The 25,510-nt window shown below is 46.9% G+C and overlaps 1 protein-coding gene across 1 annotated transcript in view; it reads left to right on the forward strand.

The window, feature by feature from the left end:
• Window positions 1-25,510, forward strand: part of LOC139547952 (FRAS1-related extracellular matrix protein 2-like) — a 121,951-nt gene that overhangs the window by 7,198 nt on the left and 89,243 nt on the right. The window contains exon 4 of the mRNA XM_071357185.1: window positions 753-842. Coding sequence (XP_071213286.1) covers window positions 753-842 — 90 coding nt within the window. The remainder of the gene's footprint in view (window positions 1-752; window positions 843-25,510) is intronic.

Consider the following 25,510-nt stretch of genomic DNA (forward strand, 5'->3'; position numbering starts at 1 on the left):
TTAAACAGCAGCAGTAAAATAACAATAGCGAGGCTATATACATGGGGTACCGGTACAGAGTCAATGTGCAGGGGCACCGGTTGTCGAGATAATTGAGGTAATATGTACATGTAGGTAGAGTTAAAGTGACTATACATAGATAATAAACAGAGAGTAGCAGCAGCGTAAAAAAGGGGTCTGTGTAGCCCTTTGATTAGCTTTTAAAGAGTCTTATGGCTTACGCTGTTATTAAGAAGCCTTTTGGACCTAGACTTGGCGCTCCGGTACCGCTTGCCGTGCAGTAGCAGAGAGAACAGTGTAGGACTTGGGTGGCTGGAGTCTTTGACAATTTTTAGGGCCTTCCTCTGACTCTGCCTGGTTTAGAGGTCCTGGGTGGCAGGAAGCTTGGCCCCAGTGATGTACTGGGCCGTACGCACTACCCTCTGTAGTGCCTTGCGGTCTGAGGCCGAGCAGTTGCCATACCAGGCAAGTAGGTTGTAGTAGTTCAGTGATATGAGATGTAGAAGTAGTCTTAAGCCACATCAGAAAAGCTATAATAGAGAACTGTCTAACAACTGTTCATCACAGATATGCATATCAAATGTAATATTGTATTGTATTATGTACCCTGCCTAGCATATCAGCGTTATTCATTTTCTCACTCTTTCTTAAGTCTATTAGGCAACATGCAAGGCATGAACTATACATTCAAGCGCAATATGTTTCTAGACGAGTAGAAGAGTAAATTACATCAATCTGATTGTATTTTTCAGCTGAAATTGATGACATGAAGATTTGCTACGTGCTAAGAGATGGTCACAATGCTACGAGCGACATCTTCTTTTTCTCCATTGAGGACAATGGTAAGTCATTCTATAAATGTTTTACTGATGGTGCTTGTTTACATCAAATAATACCACATCTAACTATTTTAATAGTTGAGAGGCTTTTTGTGAGCCAACATTGTGGATGGAGGATTTTCCAGCTGGAGCCTAATCTTTTTAGTGAAGGAGAAAATCTAAGCTGCAGTAGATGAGTGCATTGGCATGAATGGGGCTCTAGATATAACATAGTGGTATAGAACCGAGCAGCAGGTAATCCCTTTTAACAACAACAGCAGTGTATAAAACAATGTTGAAGTCCCCCCCGCTTGAAGTTCTGCTTGAGTGAGGCCAGATAGAGGACTGATGGAAATCTGTTTAAAACATTTAGACAAAATTTACTTTAAGGCAGGAACTGTTCTTTGAGGCAGTAAGGAATCTTCAGTTGTTCCAGCAGCTTGTTGGGGCATGATTTTATCACGTTTAGCATGTAGTCCTACAGTGCTGTGAGGTTTCTCTAAGGGGGATGTGGAAGCAGGCTGGAATTGTATACGTACAGTATGTTGGATCATTATGTAGCACAAGTCCAGTTCACAGGACTCCTGTTGAACACCTCTCAGCAATGTAATAAAAGTAACATTCATTGGGCCACTTGAATTAGCATAACAATACTCTCACCTTGAGCTCTGTCTGCGATGAGAGGCAGTGTCTGCGATGAGAGGCAGTGTCTGCGATGAGAGGCAGTGTCTGCGATGAGAGGCAGTGTCTGCGATGAGAGGCAGTGTCTGCGATGAGAGGCAGTGTCTGCGATGAGAGGCAGTGTCTGCGATGAGAGGCAGTGTCTGCGATGAGAGGCAGTGTTTGCGATGAGAGGCAGTGTCTGCGATGAGAGGAAGTGTCTGCGATTAGAGGTAGTGTCTGCGATGAGAGGCAGTGTCTGCGATTAGAGGTAGTGTCTGCGATGAGAGGCAGTGTCTGCGATGAGAGGCAGTGTCTGCGATGAGAGGCAGTGTCTGCGATGAGAGGCAGTGTCTGCGATGAGAGGCAGTGTCTGCGATGAGAGGCAGTGTCTGCGATGAGAGGCAGTGTCTGCGATGAGAGGCAGTGTCTGCGATGAGAGGCAGTGTCTGCGATGAGAGGCAGTGTCTGCGATAGAGGCAGTGTCTGCGATGAGAGGAAGTGTCTGCGATGAGAGGAAGTGTCTGCGATGAGAGGTAGTGTCTGCGATGAGAGGTAGTGTCTGCGATGAGAGGCAGTGTCTGCGATGAGAGGCAGTGTCTGCGATGAGAGGCAGTGTCTGCGATGAGAGGTAGTGTCTGCGATGAGAGGCAGTGTCTGCGATGAGAGGAAGTGTCTGCGATGAGAGGTAGTGTCTGCGATGAGAGGCAGTGTCTGCGATGAGAGGCAGTGTCTGCGATGAGAGGTAGTGTCTGCGATGAGAGGAAGTGTCTGCGATGAGAGGCAGTGTCTGCGATGAGAGGCAGTGTCTGCGATGAGAGGTAGTGTCTGCGATGAGAGGCAGTGTCTGCGATGAGAGGAAGTGTCTGCGATGAGAGGCAGTGTCTGCGATGAGAGGTAGTGTCTGCGATGAGAGGCAGTGTCTGCGATGAGAGGAAGTGTCTGCGATGAGAGGCAGTGTCTGCGATTAGAGGTAGTGTCTGCGATGAGAGGCAGTGTCTGCGATGAGAGGCAGTGTCTGCGATGAGAGGTAGTGTCTGCGATGAGAGGCAGTGTCTGCGATGAGAGGCAGTGTCTGCGATGAGAGGTAGTGGCTGCATCCCAAATTGCACCTTATTCCCCACATAGGGCACTACTTTTGACCAAAGCCCTATTGGCCCTGGTGAAAAGTAGTGCACTATATAGAGAATTGGGTGCCATTCAGGATGTAGTTGCCATGTGAGGCGGTGTAAATGGTGGTGGATGCGGCTGGTGCTTCGTGATTAGTTTAAGTCGAGTGGCTGACAGTGTGTTCTTTCTTCTGCTCTTCCACGGCTGTGACGGTCTGATGGAATACAAAGAGGTCCTCAGACAAGGGCCTCTTTTCCCACAGGCTCTTCTCTGGGCCTCTAAACACCACCTGTACACCCCCACCCCCCAACCCCACCCACCCTTACCCTCGACCTGGGAGTAATCAGGGGGTTCAGTGAGGCTCAGTGAGGTAATACACAGGTTATTACATCAGGGGGTTCAGTGAGGTAATACACAGGTTATTACAGGAGAGGGTTCAGTGAGGTAATATACAGGTTATTACAGCAGTGGTTCAGTGAGGTAATACACATGTTATTACATCAGGGGGTTCAGTGAGGTAATACACAGGTTATTACATCAGGGGGTTCAGTGAGGTAATACACAGGTTATTACATCAGGGAGTTCAGTGAGGTAATACACAGGTTATTACAGGAGAGGGTTCAGTGAGGTAATATACAGGTTATTACAGCAGTGGTTCAGTGAGGTAATACACAGGTTATTACAGCAGGGGGTTCAGTGAGGTAATACACAGGTTATTACATCAGGGGGTTCAGTGAGGTAATACACAGGTTATTACATCAGGGAGTTCAGTGAGGTAATACACAGGTTATTACATCAGGGGGTTCAGTGAGGTAATACACAGGTTATTACATCAGGGGGTTCAGTGAGGTAATACACAGGTTATTACATCAGGGGGTTCAGTGAGGTAATACACAGGTTATTACATCAGGGGGTTCAGTGAGGTAATACACAGGTTATTACATCAGGGGGTTCAGTGAGGTAATACACAGGTTATTACATCAGGGGGTTCAGTGAGGTAATACACAGGTTATTACATCAGGGGGTTCAGTGAGGTAATACACAGGTCATTACAGCAATCTGCTGCTCTGTGTGTGGCTGAATGAGGAGCTAATGGGGGTGTTAACTGGTGTCATCCATTCAATCTTCTCTATGATAAAACCTGCTAGGCATCCCAAAATGGCACCCCATTCCCTGTAAAGTGCAATACTTTTTAGGTTTTATCATAGAGAATATTGAATGGGTTTTTATCATGCTGGTGATAGTCAAGCCGCTTCAGAGTCCTTCCCGTCGCTGTGGAGTCAAGTTCAGTCAATACCTGTATTATCATCTCAGTTGGCTTAATGTCATGGATCTGCCTCTCTCTTTCTCTTCTGTACCAAATCAAATCAAACTTTATTTGTCACATGGGCCAAATACAACAAGTGTAGACTTTACCGTGAAATGCTTACTTTCAAGCCCTTAACCAACAGTGCAGTTCAAGAGAAGTTAAGAAAATATTTACCAAGTAGACTAAAATAAAAAGTAATAATAAAAAGTAACACAATAAGAATAAGAATAAGAATAACGAGGTTATATACAGGGGGCACCAGTACCGAGTCAATGTAAATTGTCCGGTGGCGATTTTATGAATTGTTCAGCAGTCTTATGGCTTAGGAGTAGAAACTGTTGAGGAGCCTTTTGGTCCTAGACGGTACCGCTTGCCGTGCGGTGGCAGAGAAAACAGTCTATAACTTGGGTGACTGGAGTCTCTGACAATTTTATGGGCTTTCCTCTGACACCGCCTATTGTATAGGTCCTGGATGGCAGGAAGCGTGGCCTCAGTGATGTACTGGGTTGGTCGCACTACCCTCTGTAGCGCCTTACAGTCAGATGCCGAGCAGTTGCCATACCAGGCGGTGATGCAACCGGTCAGGATGCTCTCGATGGTGCAGCTGTAGAACCTTTTGAGGATCTGGGGACCCATGCCAAATCTTTTCAGTCTCCTGAGGGGGAAAAGGTTTTGTCGTGCCCTCTTCACGACTGTCTTGGTATGTTTGGACCATGATAGTTCGTTGGTGATGTGGACACCAAGGAACTTGAAACTCTTGACCCGCTCCACTACAGCCCCGTCAATGTTCATGGGGGCCTGTTCGGCCCGCCTTTTCCTGTAGTCCCACGATCAACTCCTTTGTCTTGCTCACATTGAGGGAGAGGTTGTTGTCCTGGCACCACATGGCCAGGTTTCTGACCTCCTCCCTATAGGCAGTTTCATTGTTGTCGGTGATCAGGCCTACCACTGTTGTATCGTCAGCAAACTTAATGATGGTGTTGGAGTCGTGTTTGGCCATACAGTCGTGGGTGAACAGGGAATACAGGAGGGGACTAAGTACACACCCCTGAGGGGCCCCAGTGTTAAGGATCGGCGTGGCAGATGTGTTGTTGCCTACTCTTACCACCTGAGGGCGGCCCGTCAGGAAGTCCAGGATCCAGTTGCAGAGGGAGGTGTTTAGTCCCAGAGTCCTTAGCTTAGTGGTGAGCTTCATGGGCACTATGATGTTGAACGCTGAGCTGTAGTCAATGAACAGCATTCTCACATAGGTGTTCCTTTTGTCCAGGTGAGAAAGGGCAGTGTGGAATGCGATTGAGAGAGTGTCATCTGTGGATCTGTTGGGGTGGTATGCGAATTGGAGTGGGTCTAGGGTGTCCGGGAGGATGCTGTTGATGTGAACCATGACCAGCCTTTCAAAGCACTTCATGGCTATCGATGTGAGTGCCACGGGGCGGTAATCATTTAGGCAGGTTACCTTCGCTTCCTTGGGCACAGGGACTATGGTTGTCTGCTTGAAACATGTAGGTATTACAGACTCGGTCAGGGAGAAGTTGTCAGTGAAGACACTTGACAGTTGGTTTGCGTATGCTTTGAGTACACGTCCTGGTAATCCGTCTGGCCCAGCGGCTTTGTGAATGTTGACCTGTTTTGTTTTGTTCACATCGGCTACCGAGAGCGTTATCACACAGCCATCCAGAACAGCTGGTACTCTCATGCATGCTTCAGTGTTGTTTGCCTCGAAGCGAGCATAAAAGGCTTGTCTGGTAGGCTCGCGTCACTGGGCAGCTCGCGTCTGCGTTTCCCGTAATAGTTTTCAAGCTCTGCCACATCCGACGAGCGTCAGAGCCGGTGTAGTAGGATTCAATCTTAATCCTGTATTGTTGTTTGATTGTTCATCTGAGGGCATAGCGAGATTTCTTATAAGCGCTCCTTGAAAGCGGCAGCTTTAGCCTTTAGCTCGATGTGGATGTTTCCTGTAATCATTGGCTTCTGTTTGGGATATGTACGTACAGTCACTGTGGGGACGACGTCGTCGATGCACTTTTTGATGAAGCCGATGACTGAGGTGGTGTACTCCTCAATGCCATTGGATGAATCCCGGAACATATTCCAGTCTGTGCTAGCAAAACAGTCCTGTAGTGTAGCATCCACCTCATCTGACCACTTCCGTATTGAGCGAGTCACTGGTTCTTCCTGCTTTAATTTTTGCTTGTAAGCAGGAATCAGGGCATATAATTATGGTCAGATTTGCCAAATGGAGGGCGAGAGAGAGCTTTGTATGCATCTCTGTGTGTGGAGTAAAGGTGGTCTAGGATTTTCTTTCTCTGGCTGCACATGTGACATACTGGTAAAAATGTGGTAAAACTGATTTAAGTTTGCCTGCATTAACATCCCCGGCCACTAGGAGCGCCGCTTCTGATGAGCATTTTCTTCTTTGCTTATGGCCTCATAGAGTTGGTTGAGAGCGGTCTTTGTGCCAGCAAAGGTGGTGGTAAATATATAGATACTGTATATAGATAATATAGATTAGAACTCTCTTGGTAGATAGTGTGGTCTACAACTTATCATAAGGTACTCTACCTCAGGAGAGCAATACCTCGAGACTTCTTTAATATTAGACATCACAGAACGCACCAGCTGTTATTGACAAATAGACACACACCCCCACCCCTCGTCTTACCAGAGGTGACGTCTCTGTTCTGCCGGTGCATGGAAAATCCCGCTAGCTCTATATTGTCCGTATCGTCGTTCAGACACGTCTCGGTGAAACTTAAGATGTTACAGTTTTTGATGTCCTGTTGGTAGGGTAATCTTAATCATAGGTCATCAATTTTATTTTCCAATGATTGCACGTTAGCAAGAGGAATGGATGGCAATGGGAGTTTACTCGCTCGCCTACGGATTCTCAGAAGGCTGCCCGATCTGCGGCCCATTTTCCTCCGTATTTTCTTCATGCAAATGGCGTGGATCTGGGCCTTCTCTCGCTCCCATTTTCTTTTCTCCCTCCCTCCCTCCCTCCCTCCCTCCCTCCCTCCCTCCCTCCCTCCCTCCCTCTCTCTCTCTCTCTCTGTCTCTCTCTCTATCTCTTGTTCTCTATCTCGTCTTATAAACCATGAAGGTGTCTCTCTATCCCCCCCTCTCTCTCTTTCTCTATCTCTCGTTCTCTATTTCGTCTTATAAACCATGAAGGATTTTCTCTATTCCCCTCTAAACACTGCAAGAGTTTCTCTGTTGGCTCTCTGTCTTTCAGACTCATTCATTAGCTGAGCTTGTTTCATCAGTCATTTGGCAGTCAGACAGGCACTCAACAAGGAGTAGGTGAATGTCAAATGCAGTCAATAATTGTTCACTTGCTGCTTATCTTTCATGAGTGGTTTTAGTAATGATCTGAGCAGTGCTGGAGGCTGCCTCCCCTGTGTGTGTGTTTGTGTTTGTTTGTGTGTGTGTTTGTGTGTTACTGCTTTCACAGCCAACGTAAACCTCTACACTAAGCATGCAGCAGCCGCAGCCCACTCACACACAGAACTCATTACAAGGCATTAGTGCTCTCATTTGCTTCACGTCGATTCCTTTCTCCCCTTTGTGGTAGAATGTTTGTGGAATTCCGAGCTTTCCATAATGCTGTATTACAAGACTGATGTTAGTTCTTGTTTGCATGAAGCCACAGGGCTATTCATCGTGGCAAAGTTGAAGTCTTCAGTTCCATAAATTAATGCCTTCAATTGATAAATGATGCCACTTTACGCTGGGAGTTGACTACATATTTTACCTGGCAGAGATGAGCTGACTATTGATGAGTTGTGTGATATATAATGTACTGGGAGTTCTTGTCAGATGCATGCCAAGGTATGCTGGCACTATGAAGTTAATTCTATCCAGTGGGGAGTGTGCGTGTGTGCGTGCATGTATGTGCGTGTACTAGCCTATTTGTGTGTACAGTATATGTGTGTGTCTGTGTTTATGCAGGTAAGGTTGATCTTGTAAAGCTGCTCATAACCTTTGTACCGGTTAGATTTGGGTCGCTGCCAGATGCCGTCCCTGCTCAGTGATTGATGTCATCCCGAAAGGGGATGAACACTGCCCAACTTGCAGGGGAGATTTTGGGGGATTGGGGCTTTAGATAACCTAAATATGTGTGGTTGTTTTACCTAACTTAGTTGAATGCACTGACTGCTAAATGCCCAAAAGGTGAATGTAAATATCACCCAGCTGAAATGCGTTATAAGGTTGTATAAACCTTGGTCTTGATAAAGATAATAACATATCGTCACTATTACCTCTTTTACCTCTATTACATTGATAAACTTCTGCATGTGTGTGTCTGTGTGCGTTTGTATGTATCTGTGTGTGTGTGTGTGTCAGAGAGACTGTGTGGTAATCTATTGGTGTTCTTAACCCCATTGACAAGAACAAACCTCAGAGGTTTACAAACACATCCTTCACCTCATTGCTGTGCTTGACGTATAATTGGAACATAATGAAAAGAATAGGAGCTTAACAATTCATTGTCTGAACTTTCCATCTGAAAACATTTCCTTTGGTATTATGAAATAAAGGAAGCACAGAGCGTCTTTAGTCTTGTTTTTGCAGTGGCTGAATCCTGAGCTAAAAGAGATGACAGAGGTCACAGTCACGGAGGCGTCAGGCTTGTCAAGGTTTTGAATGAATAATCACTGATGGTCCAAGTGACACATTTGTTTGTGGCTTCATGTTTTTTTCTGTTTGGAGAAACTTCTCAGCTGTTTTCCTCTCCTCTCAAGGACACGCACGCACGCACGCACGCACGCACGCACGCACGCACGCACGCACGCACGCACGCACGCACGCACGCACGCACGCACGCACGCACGCACGCACGCACGCACGCACGCACGCACGCACGCACGCACGCACGCACGCACGCACGCACGCACGCACGCACGCACGCACGCACGCACGCACGCACGCACGCACGCACGCACGCACGCACGCACGCACGCACGCACGCACGCACGCACGCACGCACGCACGCACGCACGCACACACACACACACACACACACACACACACACACGCACGCACACACACACACACACACACACACACACACACACACACACACACACACACACACACACACACACACACACACACACACACACACACACACACACACACACACACACACACACACACACACTAATTACTTAGAAAGTGTCAGAACTGTTTTTAGACCAGGACATGATGGGGGTAGAGAGGGGAATGAGCACCTGTCATGTTTAAGCCGGTTAATTGTTGTGTTTTGGAGCTCCTTCACCTCTTCGTCTGTCAGGGCATTCAGGTGGGCTTACCTGAGCACACAGACCCTGGCAGCATCTCTCATTCCCAGACAGGAGAGGGTTTGTGGAACTGAGCTGAACTGAACTGGCTCCCTGTTTGTCCCTGTCTGTCCCCGACACACACCCTGCCCTGACTTTTGTTTTTCTTTATTTATTCTTTCTTTCTTTCTCTCTCTCTCTTTTCCCCTCTCTTCAGAGCATACTTTCTCCCCCTCTCTTCAGAGCATACACTCTCTCCTTCTCCATCCCTCTTAGCCTGCTGCTCCAGGTCTTTGAGACTTTTCACTGACTTCATAACCAGTACCTGCCTTAAAAGTCACAGTCAACTGTATGCACATCATCTCCCAGTTGCAGCTAAGAGTCTTCAAGGTGAGCTATGAGAATACAGCCAAGAGTCTTCAAGGTTGAGCTATGAGAATACAGCCAAGAGTCTTCAAGGTGAGCTATGAGAATACAGCCAAGAGTCTTCAAGGTTGAGCTATGAGAATACAGCCAAGAGTCTTCAAGGTGAGCTATGAGAATACAGCCAAGAGTCTTCAAGGTGAGCTATGAGAATACAGCCAAGAGTCTTCAAGGTTGAGCTATGAGAATACAGCCAAGAGTCTTCAAGGTTGAGCTATGAGAATACAGCCAAGAGTCTTCAAGGTTGAGCTATGAGAATACAGCCAAGAGTCTTCAAGGTGAGCTATGAGAATACAGCTAAGAGTCTTCAAGGTGAGCTATGAGAATACAGCCAAGAGTCTTCAAGGTGAGCTATGAGAATACAGCCAAGAGTCTTCAAGGTTGAGCTATGAGAATACAGCCATGAGTCTTCAAGGTGAGCTATGAGAATAAGGCCAAGAGTCTTCAAGGTGAGCTATGAGAATACAGCCAAGAGTCTTCAAGGTGAGCTATGAGAATACAGCCAAGAGTCTTCAAGGTGAGCTATGAGAATACAGCCAAGAGTCTTCAAGGTGAGCTATGAGAATACAGCCAAGTGTCTTCATGGTTGAGCTATGAGAATACAGCCAAGAGTCTTCAAGGTGAGCTATGAGAATACAGCCAAGAGTCTTCAAGGTTGAGCTATGAGAATACAGCCAAGAGTCTTCAAGGTGAGCTATGAGAATACCGCCAAGAGTCTTCGAGGTTGAGCTATGAGAATACAGCCAAGAGTCTTCAAGGTGAGCTATGAGAATACCGCCAAGAGTCTTCGAGGTTGAGCTATGAGAATATAGCCAAGAGTCTTCAAGGTTGAGCTATGGGAATACAGCCAAGAGACTTCAAGGTGAACTATGAGAATACAGCCAAGAGTCTTCAAGGTGAGCTATGAGAATACAGCCAAGAGTCTTCAAGGTGAGCTATGAGAATACAGCCAAGAGTCTTCGAGGTTGAGCTATGAGAATACAGCCAAGAGTCTTCGAGGTTGAGCTATGAGAATACAGCCAAGAGTCTTCGAGGTTGAGCTATGAGAATACAGCCATGAGTCTTCGAGGTTGAGCTATGAGAATACAGCCATGAGTCTTCGAGGTTGAGCTATGAGAATACAGCCAAGAGTCTTCGAGGTTGAGCTATGAGAATACAGCCAAGAGTCTTCGAGGTTGGGCTATGAGAATACAGCCAAGAGTCTTCAAGGTGAGCTATGAGAATACAGCCAAGAGTCTTCGAGGTTGAGCTATGAGAATACAGCCAAGTCTTCGAGGTTGAGCTATGAGAATACAGCCAAGAGTCTTCGAGGTTGGGCTATTTTTATTTATTTAACCTTTATTTAACCAGGTAGGCAAATTGAGAACACGTTCTTATTTACAATTGCGACCTGGCCAAGATAAAGCAAAGCAGTTCGACACATACAACAACACATAGTTACACATGGAGTAAAACAAACATACAGTCAATAATACAGTGAAAAATAAGTCTATATACAATGTGAGTAAGTGAGGTGAGATAAGGGAGGTGAAGGCAAATAAAATATATATATAAATAAAAATATAAAAAAAGGCCATGGTGGCGAAGTAAATACAATATAGCAAGTAAAAAGAAACACTGGAATGGTTGGTTTGCAGTGGAAGAAGGTGCAAAGTAGAGATAGAAATAAAGGGGTGCAAAGGAGCAAAATAAATAAATACAGTAGGTAAAGAGGTAGTTGTTTGGGCTAAATTATAGATGGGCTATGTACAGGTGCAGTAATCTATGAGCTGCTCTGACAGCTGGTGCTTAAAGCTAGTGAGGGAGATAAGTGTTTCCAGTTTCAGAGATTTTTGTAGTTCGTTCCAGTCATTGGCAGCAGAGAACTGGAAGGAGAGACGGCCAAAGGAAGAATTGGTTTTGGGGGTGACCAGAGAGATATACCTGCTGGAGCGCGTGCTACAGGTAGGTGCTGCTATGGTGACCAGCGAGCTGAGATAAGGGGGGACTTTACCTAGCAGGGTTTTGTAGATGACCTGGAGCCAGTGGGTTTGGCGACGAGTATGAAGCGAGGGCCAGCCAACGAGAGTGTACAGGTCGCAGTGGTGGGTAGTATATGGGGCTTTGGTGACAAAACGGATGGCACTGTGATAGACTGCATCCAATTTATTGAGTAGGGTTTTGGAGGCTATTTTGTAAATGACATCACCGAAGTCGAGGATTGGTAGGATGGTCAGTTTTACAAGGGTATGTTTGGCAGCATGAGTGAAGGATGCTTTGTTGCGGAATAGGAAGCCAATTCTAGATTTAACTTTGGATTGGAGATGTTTGATGTGAGTCTGGAAGGAGAGTTTACAGTCTAACCAGACACCTAGGTATTTGTAGTTGTCCACATATTCTAAGTCAGAGCCGTCCAGAGTAGTGATGTTGGACAGGCGGGTAGGTGCAGGCAGCGATCGGTTGAAGAGCATGCATTTAGTTTTACTTGTATTTAAGAGCAATTGGAGGCCACGGAAGGAGAGTTGTATGGCATTGAAGCTCGCCTGGAGGGTTGTTAACACAGTGTCAAAAGAAGGGCCAGAAGTATACAGAATAGTGTCGTCTGCGTAGAGGTGGATCAGAGACTCACCAGCAGCAAGAGCGACATCATTGATGTATACAGAGAAGAGAGTCGGTCCAAGAATTGAACCCTGTGGCACCCCCATAGAGACTGCCAGAGGTCCGGACAACAGCCCCCCCGATTTGACACACTGAACTCGATCAGAGAAGTAGTTGGTGACCAGGCGAGGCAATCATTAGAGAAACCAAGGCTGTCGAGTCTGCCGATGAGGATGTGGTGATTGACAGAGTCAAAAGCCTTGGCCAGGTCAATGAATATGGCTGCACAGTATTGTTTCCTATCGATGGCGGTTAAGATATCGTTTATTACCTTGAGCGTGGCTGAGGTGCACCCATGACCAGCTCTGAAACCAGATTGCATAGCGGAGAAGGTATGGTGTGATTCGAAATGGTCGGTAATCTGTTTGTTGACTTGGCTTTCGAAGACCTTAGAAAGGCAGGGTAGGATAGATATAGGTCTGTAGCTGTTTGGGTCAAGAGTGTCCCCCCCTTTGAAGAGGGGGATAACCGCAGCTGCTTTCCAATCTTTGGGAATCTCAGACGACACGAAAGAGAGGTTGAAAAGGCTGGTAATAGGGGTGGCAACAATTTCAGCAGATAGTTTTAGAAAGAAAGGGTCCAGATTATCTAGCCCGGCTGATTTGTAAGGGTCCAGATTTTGCAGCTCTTTCAGAACATCAGCTGACTGTATTTGGGAGAAAGTGAAATGGGGAAGGCGTGGGCGAGTAGCAGAGGGGAGGGCAGTGCTGTTGACCGGGGTAGGGGTAGCCAGGTGGAAAGCATGGCCAGCCGTAGAAAAATGCTTATTGAAATTCTCAATTATAGTGGATTTGTCGGTGGTGACAGTGTTTCCTATCTTCAGTGCAGTTGGAAGCTGGGTGGAGGTGTTCTTATTCTCCATGGACTTTACAGTGTCCCAGAACTTTTTTGAGTTTGTGTTGCAGGAAGCAAATTTCTGCTTGAAAAAGCTAGCCTTGGCTTTTCTAACTGCCTGTGTATATTGGTTTCTAGCTTCCCTGAAAAGTTGCATATCACGGGGGCTGTTCGATGCTAATGCAGAACGCCATAGGATGTTTTTCTGTTGGTTAAGGGCAGTCAGGTCAGGAGAGAACCAAGGGCTATATCTGTTCCTGGTTCTATGAGAATACAACCAAGAGTCTTCGAGGTTGGGCTATGAGAATACAGCCAAGAGTCTTCGAGGTTGAGCTATGAGAATACAGCCATGAGTGTTCAAGGTGAGCTATGAGAATAAGGCCAAGAGTCTTCATGGTGAGCTATGAGAATACAGCCAAGAGTCTTCAAGGTTGAGCTATGAGAATACAGCCAAGAGTCTTCAAGGTTGAGCTATGAGAATACAGCCAAGAGTCTTCGAGGTTGAGCTATGAGAATACAGCCAAGAGTCTTCAAGGTGAGCTATGAGAATACAGCCAAGAGTCTTCGAGGTTGAGCTATGAGAATACAGCCAAGAGTCTTCGAGGTTGAGTTATGAGAATACAGCCAAGAGTCTTCAAGGTGAGCTATGAGAATACAGCCAAGAGTCTTCAAGGTTGGGCTATGAGAATACAAGTGTTACAGCGAGTGTGTTGAATCTTTAACTAAGGATTTTGAGTTGTCTAATAGAGTAGGGCTGCTGGGTAAAGCAGAAAGTACATTCCAAAATAGACCATTGATCTGTACACACAGCCCATGATAAAAAGAGGAATCTGTCTCTCTCCTATCCAGTTACCACCGCATGACAGTCGCAGCAGGCCAGTTTTAGGTGTTGCTAAGTTCTGCCTAGTGAAACTGGATAAGTTAAGATCCCCACCATAAACACCTTGATGTTCCTCCCCAGGTTCTCAAAACCGTTCAGGAGCTGATGTCTGCTGCAAGGTCTGCCAATACCTTGTTTATGTCCCAAATGGCACCCTATTCCCTACACAGTGCACTACCTTTGACCAGGGTGCCATTTGGGTGCCATTTTGGAGGCTGTCATTGGTACTGTCTGATCACTAGTAATCACTGAAGACATATATGGACCGTCTCTGCCATTCTCTGTCTGTCTCTGGCTGTGTAATCTCAGGGTTTTCTGTCTGTCTCTGGCTGTGTAATCTCAGGGTTTTCTGTCTGTCTCTGGCTGTGTAATCTCAGGGTTTTCTGTCTGTCTCTGGCTGTGTAATCTCAGGGTTTTTTGGCTGTATCTGGTTGCGTGCCATGCTGCAGGTTACAGGGAACAAGCACTCACACTCCAGCAGGAGGTCAGGAAGTGTGTGTGGGATGGGGGAATAATAGGTGTGTGTGTGTGTGTGTGTGTGTGTGTGTGTGTGTGTGTGTGTGTGTGTGTGTGTGTGTGTGTGTGTGTGTGTGTGTGTGTGTGTGTGTGTGTGTGTGTGTGTGTGTGTGTGTGTGTGTGTGTGTGTGTGTGTTTTTGGGTATGTGTGTGTAATCCCCTCGCCTCGCCTCAGCCCAGGAGAACGATGACTCTGCAACATTCCCTTGATGTTATTTATTCCATAATTAATTAAACCACCACACACACACACACACACACACACACACACACACACACACACACACACACACACACACACACACACACACACACACACACACACACACACACACACACACACACACACACACACACTAATGGAGCGTGTATGTATCCTCAGGAAATAAAACATCACTATTGGGCTTCACAGTAAGGAGTAAATTACACAGTAAGGATCGTTCTAGATGTTTTACGAAGTTCCAGCCAGGATATTGTTTTAAGATGTGGAAGATGTCAGTATCCCCTCACACCCCACCTGTGCTGTTGTCTATCTGTCTGTCTGTCCCTCTTTAACCGTTTGGTTAGTGATCCTGTGTTGTGGAACAGTGTGTTGATTACAGACTGATGCTCACAGTAACAGCTGCTCTGCTCCTGAACCAGTGGCTCCACTACACACCGTTTACCCTGCCTTTATGTCCCAGCAGGAACATGATTCTCAGTCCCCCCTCTTCCTCTCCTCTTCTCTCACTATCAAAGACACAGATTAAGACGCATATAAATAAATATTCTGTTGGATAAAAGTTTGTTTGTGGTAGAGTCTGCCAAACATGTCATCACTTGCCCAACAGGAACCAACGTGCTTCATAATGTGTTGGCATGTCTGTCTACTCTACGATACAGCCCCATGCTGAGTTAATGCTGATCATACTCTCCTCCAGCCCAGCAGAGTTTAAAGGCCTCTAATTGATTTAATGTGTAGCTCAGCATAGCTCCTCAGTTAGAGGTGAGTTGCTGTCTGAGAGTTAAATATCTGTTCTCTCTGCTTCTGCTGTTTCCTAAACATTCATCCTCTCTTCATGTAACTGTTACTTTCTGTACAGTGAAACACTCAACCCGTCTGTCTTCTCTGCTTCGACTGTTTCCTAAACACTACCCTCTCTTCAACCACAACATAAACACACGTCAATGACCAGGACAGATGAATGATAGTAAGTAGTTCAGCAGGGAGAAACGTTCTGGATGGTTTCCAGAGCTGGCTGAACCTGTAGTGTCTGGCAATAAGAAAGAGTTGATCTGGCACAAAGGGCATCTCTCTCTCTCTCTCTCTCTCTCTCTCTCTCTCTCTCTCTCTCTCTCTCTCTCTCTCTCTCTCTCTCTCTCTCTCTCTCTCTCTCTCTCTCTCTCTCTCTCTCTCTCTCTCTCTCTCTCTCTCTCTCTCTCTCTCTCTCTCTCTCTCTCTCTCTCTCTCTCTCTCTCTCTCTCTCTCTCTCTCTCTCTCTCTCTCTCTCTCTCTCTCTCTCTCTCTCTCTCTCTCTCTCTCTCTCTCAGGTCAACACTCCTCTTCTCTCCTCTTGTCCTCTGTCCATCGACAGGGCTCTCCATGCCAAGCTGGGGAGAGTTAGATCAGATTAAACATTTATTTCCCTGCACTGTATTTCTCCTCATTTCCTCCTCTCCCCCCTCCTTCCCTCCCCTTTCTTCCCTCACCCCTTCTCCTGCCCTCTTCCCCTTGCCAGAGTGCCAATCATGGAGCCTCGAGGGACAGAGGCAGAGTGAGACATTAGTGTGTGAATATGGATTAAAGTGAACTGGCATGTTCTGTTATAACCTGGGTGGCATGTTTCTGCATCCCAAATGTCACCTTGTTCCCTATATGGTGCACTACCTTTGACCAGAGCCCTATAGGCCTTGATGAAAAGTAGTGCACAATATAGGGAATAGGGTGCCATTTGGGATGTAGCCATGGTGTTCATCTGACCCAGTTATCTGGAGAGCAGAGAGACAGGTCCTGGGAGCTGCCAAGGTACTGTGTGTGTGTGTGTGTGTGTGTGTGTGTGTGTGTGTGTGTGTGTGTGTGTGTGTGTGTGTGTGTGTGTGTGTGTGTGTGTGTGTGTGTGTGTGTGTGTGTGTGTGTGTGTTGAGACCTGCCAATGTCCTCTGGCTGTACTAACACTGTACCTCTATTAGGGAGTGCAACCCCGTCAGTGTGTATGTGTGTGTCAGGATTGTGTATTTATATGAATGTGTGTGTGTGTCAGGGGTGTGTGTATGTGTGACTCTATGAGTGCATAATGTGTGTGTGTGTGTGAGCACATAGAGAGAGACATCTACCAGAGAGAGAAGAGAGGGACTGGAGCCAGCTAGGGTTCACATGTAGGGAGCCTAAATTCCCCAGTGGATGGAAGGTCCAGTCCAGGCCTGTTCTGTTCTGGGGAGGATGACGTGTGTCGTCATCCAGCCTTAGGATGTCACTCTAGCAGAACACCGGCTGTCCAGGACTGTTCAGACAGCACAGTTAAGCTCTGTAGCAGAGAAGGCTGTGCATTCCTTTGTCCTTGGATTAAAACAGCAGAAAGAGAGACACTGATAGAAAGTCAAGGAGTGCATCCCAAATGGCATCCTATTCCCTATTTAGTGCACTACTTGTCAAAAGTAGTGCACTAAATAGGGAACAGGCTGCCATTCAGGACGCAGACCCTCTCTTCCTCTCAGGCTGTTTCTCAGAGCCTCTGTGAAGGACCCAGACATACACCCTCTTTCATGGTTTGCAACTGAAACGGGCGATGATCAATTTCTAGCGGGTCCTGTGTGGTTGGTGCTCTCTGACATTTCTGTCTTCACAGCAGCTTTGGCTCCGTAAATCAGCAAGGATAATGTGTTTAGGTCCCTGGCTCCCCGCGGTGGTGCTTGGTGGCAGCACACTGCTCACACACACACACACACACACACACACACACACACACACACACACACACACACACACACACACACACACACACACACACACACACACACACACACACACACACACACACTGGGCTGTGGTGGGGCTGGACAGCCTTCTTTGAGAAACTGTTGACAGCTGGGTTGGTCGGTCAGCAGCCCTCTCTTCTCCCGCTGGGCCTCACTGCCATGAGATATTAGTCCACCAACTACACTTTAGTTTGATAACAGCGAGGCCTTTGATATTAAATAGTCACAGTGCTTGATCTGTGTGCTGTAATTTTGTCTACTTAGCTGTTCCTAACTAGACTACATCATTTAGGGATTTTAATATGATGGGCTGAAGGCCAAGATAATGAAAAGGTATGAAGGGAATCTTTGTAGTCTCTTGAGGATGGCATCTTTAACTCCCTGCTTCCATCCCAAATGGCACCCTATTCTCTATGGGCTCTGGTCAAATGTAGTGTGGTACATGGGGAATAGAGTGCCATTTGTGATGCAATCCTAAACTCCTGGCTATTCCAGCTGTGTGGAGGGAGGTACAGGAGACTCACACTGGTAGTCAGACAGACAGCATGCCCCCTAAGGGTTTGTGTGGAGGAGGAGGCACAGAAGACTCACACTGGTAGTCAGACAGACAGCATGCCCCCTAAGGGTTTGTGTGGAGGAGGAGGCACAGAAGACTCACACTGGTAGTCAGACAGACAGCATGCCCCCTAAGGGTTTGTGTGGAGGAGGAGGCACAGAAGACTCACACTGGAAGTCAGACAGACAGCATGCCCCCTAAGGGTTTGTGTGGAGGAGGAGGCACAGGAGACTCACACTGGAAGTCAGACAGACAGCATGCCCCCTAAGGGTTTGTGTGGAGGAGGAGGCACAGGAGACTCACACTGGAAGTCAGACAGACAGGATGCCCCCTAAGGGTTTGTGTGGAGGAGGAGGTGGTGTCGATCATCTTCTGGGATTTACTCCCTCCACTCCCCCTCTTCCTCCTCTTCCTGTCCTCTCTCTTTCCTCCTCTCCTCCCCAAGCGGAGACTGGTAGGCAGGAGGTGGCGATTGATCTGGTAGGGTAATGAAGCGAAAGGGAGGAGCAGGCTGTAGGAGATGAAAGGTGCAGACTGGACTGGAGGTTTTTCCTGGTGTGCGTGTGTTTTCTGCAGCCTGCAGTCATGCTATTAATGTGCTGAAGTGCAGCTCTACTCTCTAAACAGGCTTGTAGAGGCACGTTCTAAGGGATCCTACAGAGCTCATGGAGACTGAATGAAACACACCAACACAGGCCTTAAATGAAGACCATAGCTGAGTCCAACAGGTCACCCTATTCCATATATAGTGCACCACTTTTGACTAGGGAACACATGCAATGGTTTTAATGGTTTTCACTGGCTTGTAGGAAGCAAATATTGTGTACCAGACTAGGTTTCCCTTCCTACTTCATAGATTAAAATACTGTGTCTGTTTTAAGAGATGAATAGAGAACATGTAACATGTTTTCCTCCTGTCTGGCTGATCATTTTCTTGAAGTTATTGCTCTCACTTAATGACCGGAGACCTCAGGTTTTAACAAGCAGCCAAACAGAGATGTTGTCCTGGAGTCTCCACGCATGCACACGCAGACAGACAGACAGACAGACAGACAGACAGACAGACAGACAGACAGACAGACAGACAGACAGACAGACAGACAGACAGACAGACAGACAGACAGACAGACAGACAGACAGACAGACAGACAGACAGACCCATTACCCTGTGACCCTGGATAGAGGGAGTGTGTGCATGCATGTCTGTGTGCGTACTTGAGTGTACATATCTGTCTGTGTATGCGTTCGTGCATGTGTGTGCATCTGTGTGACCCGGATAGAGGGAGAGTGAAAACCAATTGTGTCTGCTGGTAAATGTAGACACTTCTGTGTAAATCAGTCCAACTAAACCGGACACCTTTTATAGGGCCTTAGGCAGCACAGCCTCACGTCTGAACACTGAGTGTGTGGACATACCATTTTATCTCCACCAACAGAGAACTTCTCCAGCCGTGCTCTTACAGCAGAATCATCAGACGTGTAGTTCAAACAACATCATTTGTCCCCTCAGGGCTATTCTATATGCTATACTTAAGTTAAATGGCTAATCCTGGCCCAGAGCTATGGCTCAACCCTCCCTCTATAGAGGTATGTGTCTCAGGAGGAATCTCTCTCTCTCTCTGTGTGTCTGAAGTGAACCTGTCAGTCCGTGCCTAGGCTTATCTCTCTACACAGCAGTTACCCAGCAGCACCTAAGGCTGTGGAGAGGGAGAGGAGTTACATTAGCAAATGGAGGGAAATAACAGAACAGAAAAGAAAACAGAGAGACAGAGAGAGAGAGACAATGAGGGAAAAGGACTTGACGCCGAAGCAACAATACAGATGTATCCTTCTGCTTCCTAATCCCCTCTGTAATCTGTTAGAGTTCACACCCTATCAGCAGATAATTGTTCTGTAACACCTCTCTGGTAATCTTTTTTTATTTATTAGTGGCTCATCTTCCAGGTTATAAAGTAATGTTATTCACAAACCCACCTCTTCAGCCTGGCTTTCCCTTCAGCACAAGTCAGCCCCTAGCTCAGCTACGCTGCTTTCGTTGTTTTACCCTTTTCTTTTTCTCTGTTATACAGTGTCCCTGATTTTTAATCCAGTGGATTATTAATAATTCAGAATGTTGTGTTGGTATTGAGGAATCAGACTATAGACAGGGTATACAGCGCTGTTCTGGCCCTATTCCTGGACAGTGTAATTGTCAGTTTGGGGCCAGCTGAGTTACTAAGACGGTTTTCTCTGCAGTAACTATCTAAAAGTGGCCATTCTGTAAAGGGCATTCCACATGCCACAATAAAATAAAGGTCAAATAAAATGCACGAGGGCTCCTCAGTTAACATGTCACTGGCAGCAATGTTGGTGACAGTGCAGATAGATTGTCTTTCTCTGTTCTACATTTTAATATGTAACTACCATCACATAGACTTGTTTTAGACTATTCCTACAGGTGATTAAAATACTGCATTATTGTGTACCTGAAATGTAGTACTGTATGTATTTTTACACTCATTGAAGAATTCCCATTATTGAAACATACTGGAAGTATAATCGTAGTGAAAATAGTTATTCATGAATCAACATAACATTCATTGTAATTAGTAGTTACTATGTACTGTATAGCGGCCTGAGAAGTATTTCTATAGCTGGCTAGAGTGGCGGTGGGGATCAGTAGTGGATGACTGGCCCTGACTCCTCTCTCTCAGTCTCTGGGTGTTCTCTGTTTTTGTTCAATAAATGGGGGTGTGAGGTCAGGATGATGGAGGGAGGGAGAGCCCAGAGAGAGTAAGAGAGGAGGGAGAGAGAGAGAGAGAGCGAGAGAAAGCTTCTCCCCCCTGAACTCCCCCTCACCTCTCTGCATTATGGCACCAGCACTCCCAAGAATGTGGCCTAGTGCAGACAGACATCTCCATACAGACCTGTTGCTCCTCTAGCATATAGAGACATGCAGACAGAAAGATGTAGCTATTGGGAGAGCCCTGGTCTGTATCCCAAATGGCACCCGATTCCCTATTGAGTTCACTACTTTTGACCAGGGCCCAAATGGCTTTGGTCAATAGTAGTGCACTATGTAGGGAATATAGTGTCATTTGGGATATAGGCCCTGGTCAAAAGTAGTGCACTATATAGGGAATCGGGTGTCGTTTGTGATGCACTAGGCCACTAGTCAGGAGGGCTGGCTAGGAGAGAGAGACTGTGAAAGGTAGAGGGAAGCTGAGGGGACTGTGAAAGGTAGAGGGAAGTTGAGGGGACTGTGAAAGGTAGAGGGAAGTTGAGGAGACTGTGAAAGGTAGAGGGAAGCTGAGGGGACTCTGAACGGTAGAGGGGGGCTGAGGGAGACTGTGAAAGGTAGAGGGAGGCTGAGGGGACTGTGAAAGGTAGAGGGAGGCTGAGGGAGACTGTGAAAGGTGGAGGGAGGCTGAGGGGACTGTGAAAGGTAGAGGGAGGCTGAGGGGCTGTGAAAGGTAGAGGGAGGCTGAGGGGACTGTGAAAGGTAGAGGGAGGCTGAGGGGACTGTGAAAGGTGGAGGGAGGCTGAGGGGACTGTGGAAGGTGGAGGGAGGCTGAGGGGCTGTGAAAGGTAGAGGGAGGCTGAGGGGACTGTGAAAGGTGGAGGGAGGCTGAGGGGACTGTGAAAGGTAGAGGGAGGCTGAGGGGACTGTGAAAGGTAGAGGGAGACTGAGGGGACTGTGAAAGGTAAAGGGAGGCTGAGGGGACTGTGAAAGGTGGAGGGAGGCTGAGGGGACTGTGGAAGGTGGAGGGAGGCTGAGGGGCTGTGAAAGGTAGAGGGAGGCTGAGGGGACTGTGAAAGGTAGAGGGAGGCTGAGGGGACTGTGAAAGGTAGAGGGAGGCTGAGGGGACTGTGGAAGGTGGAGGGAGGCTGAGGGGACTGTGGAAGGTGGAGGGAGGCTGAGGGGACTGTGGAAGGTAGAGGGAGGCTGAGGGGACTGTGGAAGGTGGAGGGAGGCTGAGGGGACTGTGAAAGGTGGAGGGAGGCTGAGGGGACTGTGGAAGGTGGAGGGAGGCTGAGGGGCTGTGAAAGGTAGAGGGAGGCTGAGGGGACTGTGAAAGGTGGAGGGAGGCTGAGGGGACTGTGAAAGGTAGAGGGAGGCTGAGGGGACTGTGAAAGGTAGAGGGAGGCTGAGGGGACTGTGAAAGGTGGAGGGAGGCTGAGGGAGAGGGGTGGGATGTCTTGGGGTGAGCAGGGAGCAGTGGACCTCATAGTCCTAGTATACACAGAGGCCTGCGCACATAGAGTTAGTACATAGTTGGCTGACCTCAAAAACCCAGTCTATAGTACACAGAATAACACAGAGAGAGAGAGACCTGAGCTCCCATCATTGTGTTCCCAGAGCTAACATGGTAGGACTCTGGGGAGTGTACCCCTTCTTCTCCCTCCCTCTCCCTCCACCCTCTGTCCAAAGGGCTCAATGGACAATGTGCAACTATAGTGAGAGGATTTGGTTCCTACGTGATGATGTTTACACATATATTTGGTAACTTTGAATGATCATAGTGAGATGCCTATAGATGACCTTGTTGACATACTGTAGCTGAATGGAACAATCTGTCAGGGGCTACGTCCCAGATGGCACCGTATGGACCCTGGTCAAGAGTAGTGCACTGTAGGGAATAGGGTGCCATTAAGGATATATCTTTGCCGTGTTCAAAGTGAAAACAGCTCTGCAGTTGTTAGAAGTTAGAACAGAGCTCGTCTCTTTAACTGTAATCTCCCTGTAACATACAGTATTTTCAAAGCCGACTGTTTTTACAGTGCAGTTCGTATTTTCATTCCTTTGCACTAAGACTGGAAACACTCCAGTCAGTAAGAGCCTTGACCCATCAGACAGTTCCAGCACACACCTGCCTTAAAGGGGCAGTCTGGGATTTAGGTAAACCGCTGAGGGTGGCGCTGGAGAAATGTAACCACACTCAAATTCATAGATGGAGCTATGGATGCAGGACTGCCCAGCAATAAGATTAAAATAAATCCCAAACATTTATTAATCAATCCCAGGTTGCCCCTTTAATTCTTTACTTTAGAAACACTAACATGCTTATCTCAAACAGACAGGTTTGCACGCTTCTACTAGAAGTTCCCTCTCTACCGGTCATAAACAAAGAACCTCAGATCATTCATCAGCTCATTAGGAACTACTGGGGGCGTCCCAAAATGGTGAGTAGTGCACTATATAGGGAATAAGGTGCCATTTGGGACGTATTCAGATGCAGCTCCCCAGAGTGTTCTCCACTTCCTGTTCTAGAGGATTAGCAGCCTGGCAGACAACTGTAACAACTGTGCAATGCTGTAGAGACATGCTGCACTAAATGAAAGTGCCCTATAGGCCGGCTCTGAGCCCTGTGAAAGGAGACAAGCTCAACAAACAGCCTGCTCTATTAGTATGGAGACCAGAGTCTCTAGGGTTGCGTCCCAAATGGCACTTTATTCCCTATAAAATATAGTGCACTACTTTTAACCAGAGCCGTATGGGAAAAAGGGTACCATTTGGGATGCACACTTAGTAGCCTGTAGGGTCTGGAGTTTTTATATTCTGCTCCCTCACACAGCAGCTCTCCTCTCCTCAGGAAACTGCACACCATTATTCCCACTGACAAGAGAGCAAACAGGCATCATTAAGGAGGTCAAGACAATAAGCACATCCTTCTCCCTTTGTCACTTATTCTCTTCATCCTCCGTGCGTTGTCATTCTGTCGCTTTGTTATCTCTCCCCCTGTTTTCAAACCCCTACCTTCTGGTTCTTCTCTTCTGTTTTCATCACAGTCTACACCTCTCTCCTCACTCTTTCTCCCCCTCTCCCTCTCTGCCTCTCTCTCTCTCTCCCTCTCTCCCTCTCTGCCTCTCTCTCTCTCTCTTTGTCTCTCTCTCTCTCTCTCTCTCTCTCTCTCTCTCTCTCTCTCTCTCTTTGTGTTAGTAACAATATGCTGCTTTGTACCCTCTGGTATGGTAAACATCCTTTATTTCAACAGACTACTGACTACATTATACTCCACTCCTGTCTTCTCTACAAGTGGGAACTGTGACAAATGTGTTGGACATAACTTGAAAGATGTTGTTTGTTTTGCAAGCCAGTCATCCCAAGGGGTTGTAACATATTCTGCTTTTGAGCAACAAAACAGGTGTCTGTTTAAATGATCTACAGTTCTTAATGAAAGAGGAAGATCGGTACGATCTGTAGTTTTTAATAAAGGAGTAGGAAGGATTACATCTTGGGGTAAAGATTGCGTACACTCTTAGAAAAAAGTGGAACCTAAAAGTGTTATTCATCTGTCCCCATAAGAGAACCCTTTAAAGAACCCTTTTTGGCTTCAGGTAGAACCATTTTGGGTTCCATGTACACTGAGTATACAAAACATTAAGGACACCTGCTCTTTCCATGACATAGACTGAACAGGTGATCCCTTATTGACCCCTTATTGATAAACTTGTTCAAATCACATCAATCAGTGTAGATGAAGGGGAGGAGACAGGTTCAAGAAGGATTTCCAAGCCTTGAGACAATTGAGATATGGATTGTGTGTGTGTGCCATTCGGAGGGTGAATGGGCAAGACAAAAGATTTATGTGTCTTTGAACGGGGTATGGTAGTAGGTGCCAGGCACACTGGTTTGTGTTAAGAACTGCAACGCTGCTGGGTTTTTCATGCTCAACAGTTTTCCTTGTGTATCAAGAATGGTCCACCACTCAAAGGACATCCAGCCAACTTGACACAACAGTGGGAAGCATTGGAGTCACATGTACCAGCATCCCTGTGGAACGCTTTTGACACCTTGTGGAGTCCATGCCCCCAACGAATTGAGGCTGTTCAGAGGGCAAAAGGGGGAAGGGGGTGCAACTCAATGTTAGGAAGGTGTTCCTAATGTTAGGTATACTCAGTGTAGAACCCTTTCCAGAGGGTTCTACCTGAAACCCAAAATACTTTTTTACCCAGAACCAAAAAGGACTCTAACTGGAACCAAAAAGGGTTCTCCTATGGGGACAACCAAATCACTTTTTTGGAACCCTTTTTTCTAAGTGTAGTGGTTGGATTTATAAGATGGTGAATGGACAGACATTGTAAGCAATTTTTCTGGCCTGCATGTGTGTGTCAGCTGGAGTGCTGTTTAGCATATTGTGTCCATAGGGTCTCTGAGGAGAATTTTATATGCCTCCAGGAGCAATGGCTGTGGACAGTAGGAGCGGTCATTGTGAGGCTAAGAGCGCTCATGCATAATTGACTGGTAATGAGCGGCTCGAGAGACTCTCAATATTTAACCTGCAGTGACCTTTATGGGTGGGAGCTAGGATGCATCCCAAATGGCACCCTATTCCTTATATAGTGCACTGTTTTTCACCAGGGCAATTAGGGAGCCATTATGCAATTGGTTGCCATTTGGGATGAATACCTAGAGGAACTAAACCATGTAGTTCTTTGTTGTTGTTTCCAACGTCGTTAAGATTCAGGCCTCTCCTCTCTACTGTCTGCACCAACTCAGGGGAATGACTCTGATAGATGAGGACGGCCTTCAAGGGCTTTTATTCCTAACTT

The sequence above is a fragment of the Salvelinus alpinus genome, chromosome 21 (genome assembly GCF_045679555.1).
Source record: "Salvelinus alpinus chromosome 21, SLU_Salpinus.1, whole genome shotgun sequence".
NCBI classification, from domain to species: domain Eukaryota; kingdom Metazoa; phylum Chordata; class Actinopteri; order Salmoniformes; family Salmonidae; genus Salvelinus; species Salvelinus alpinus.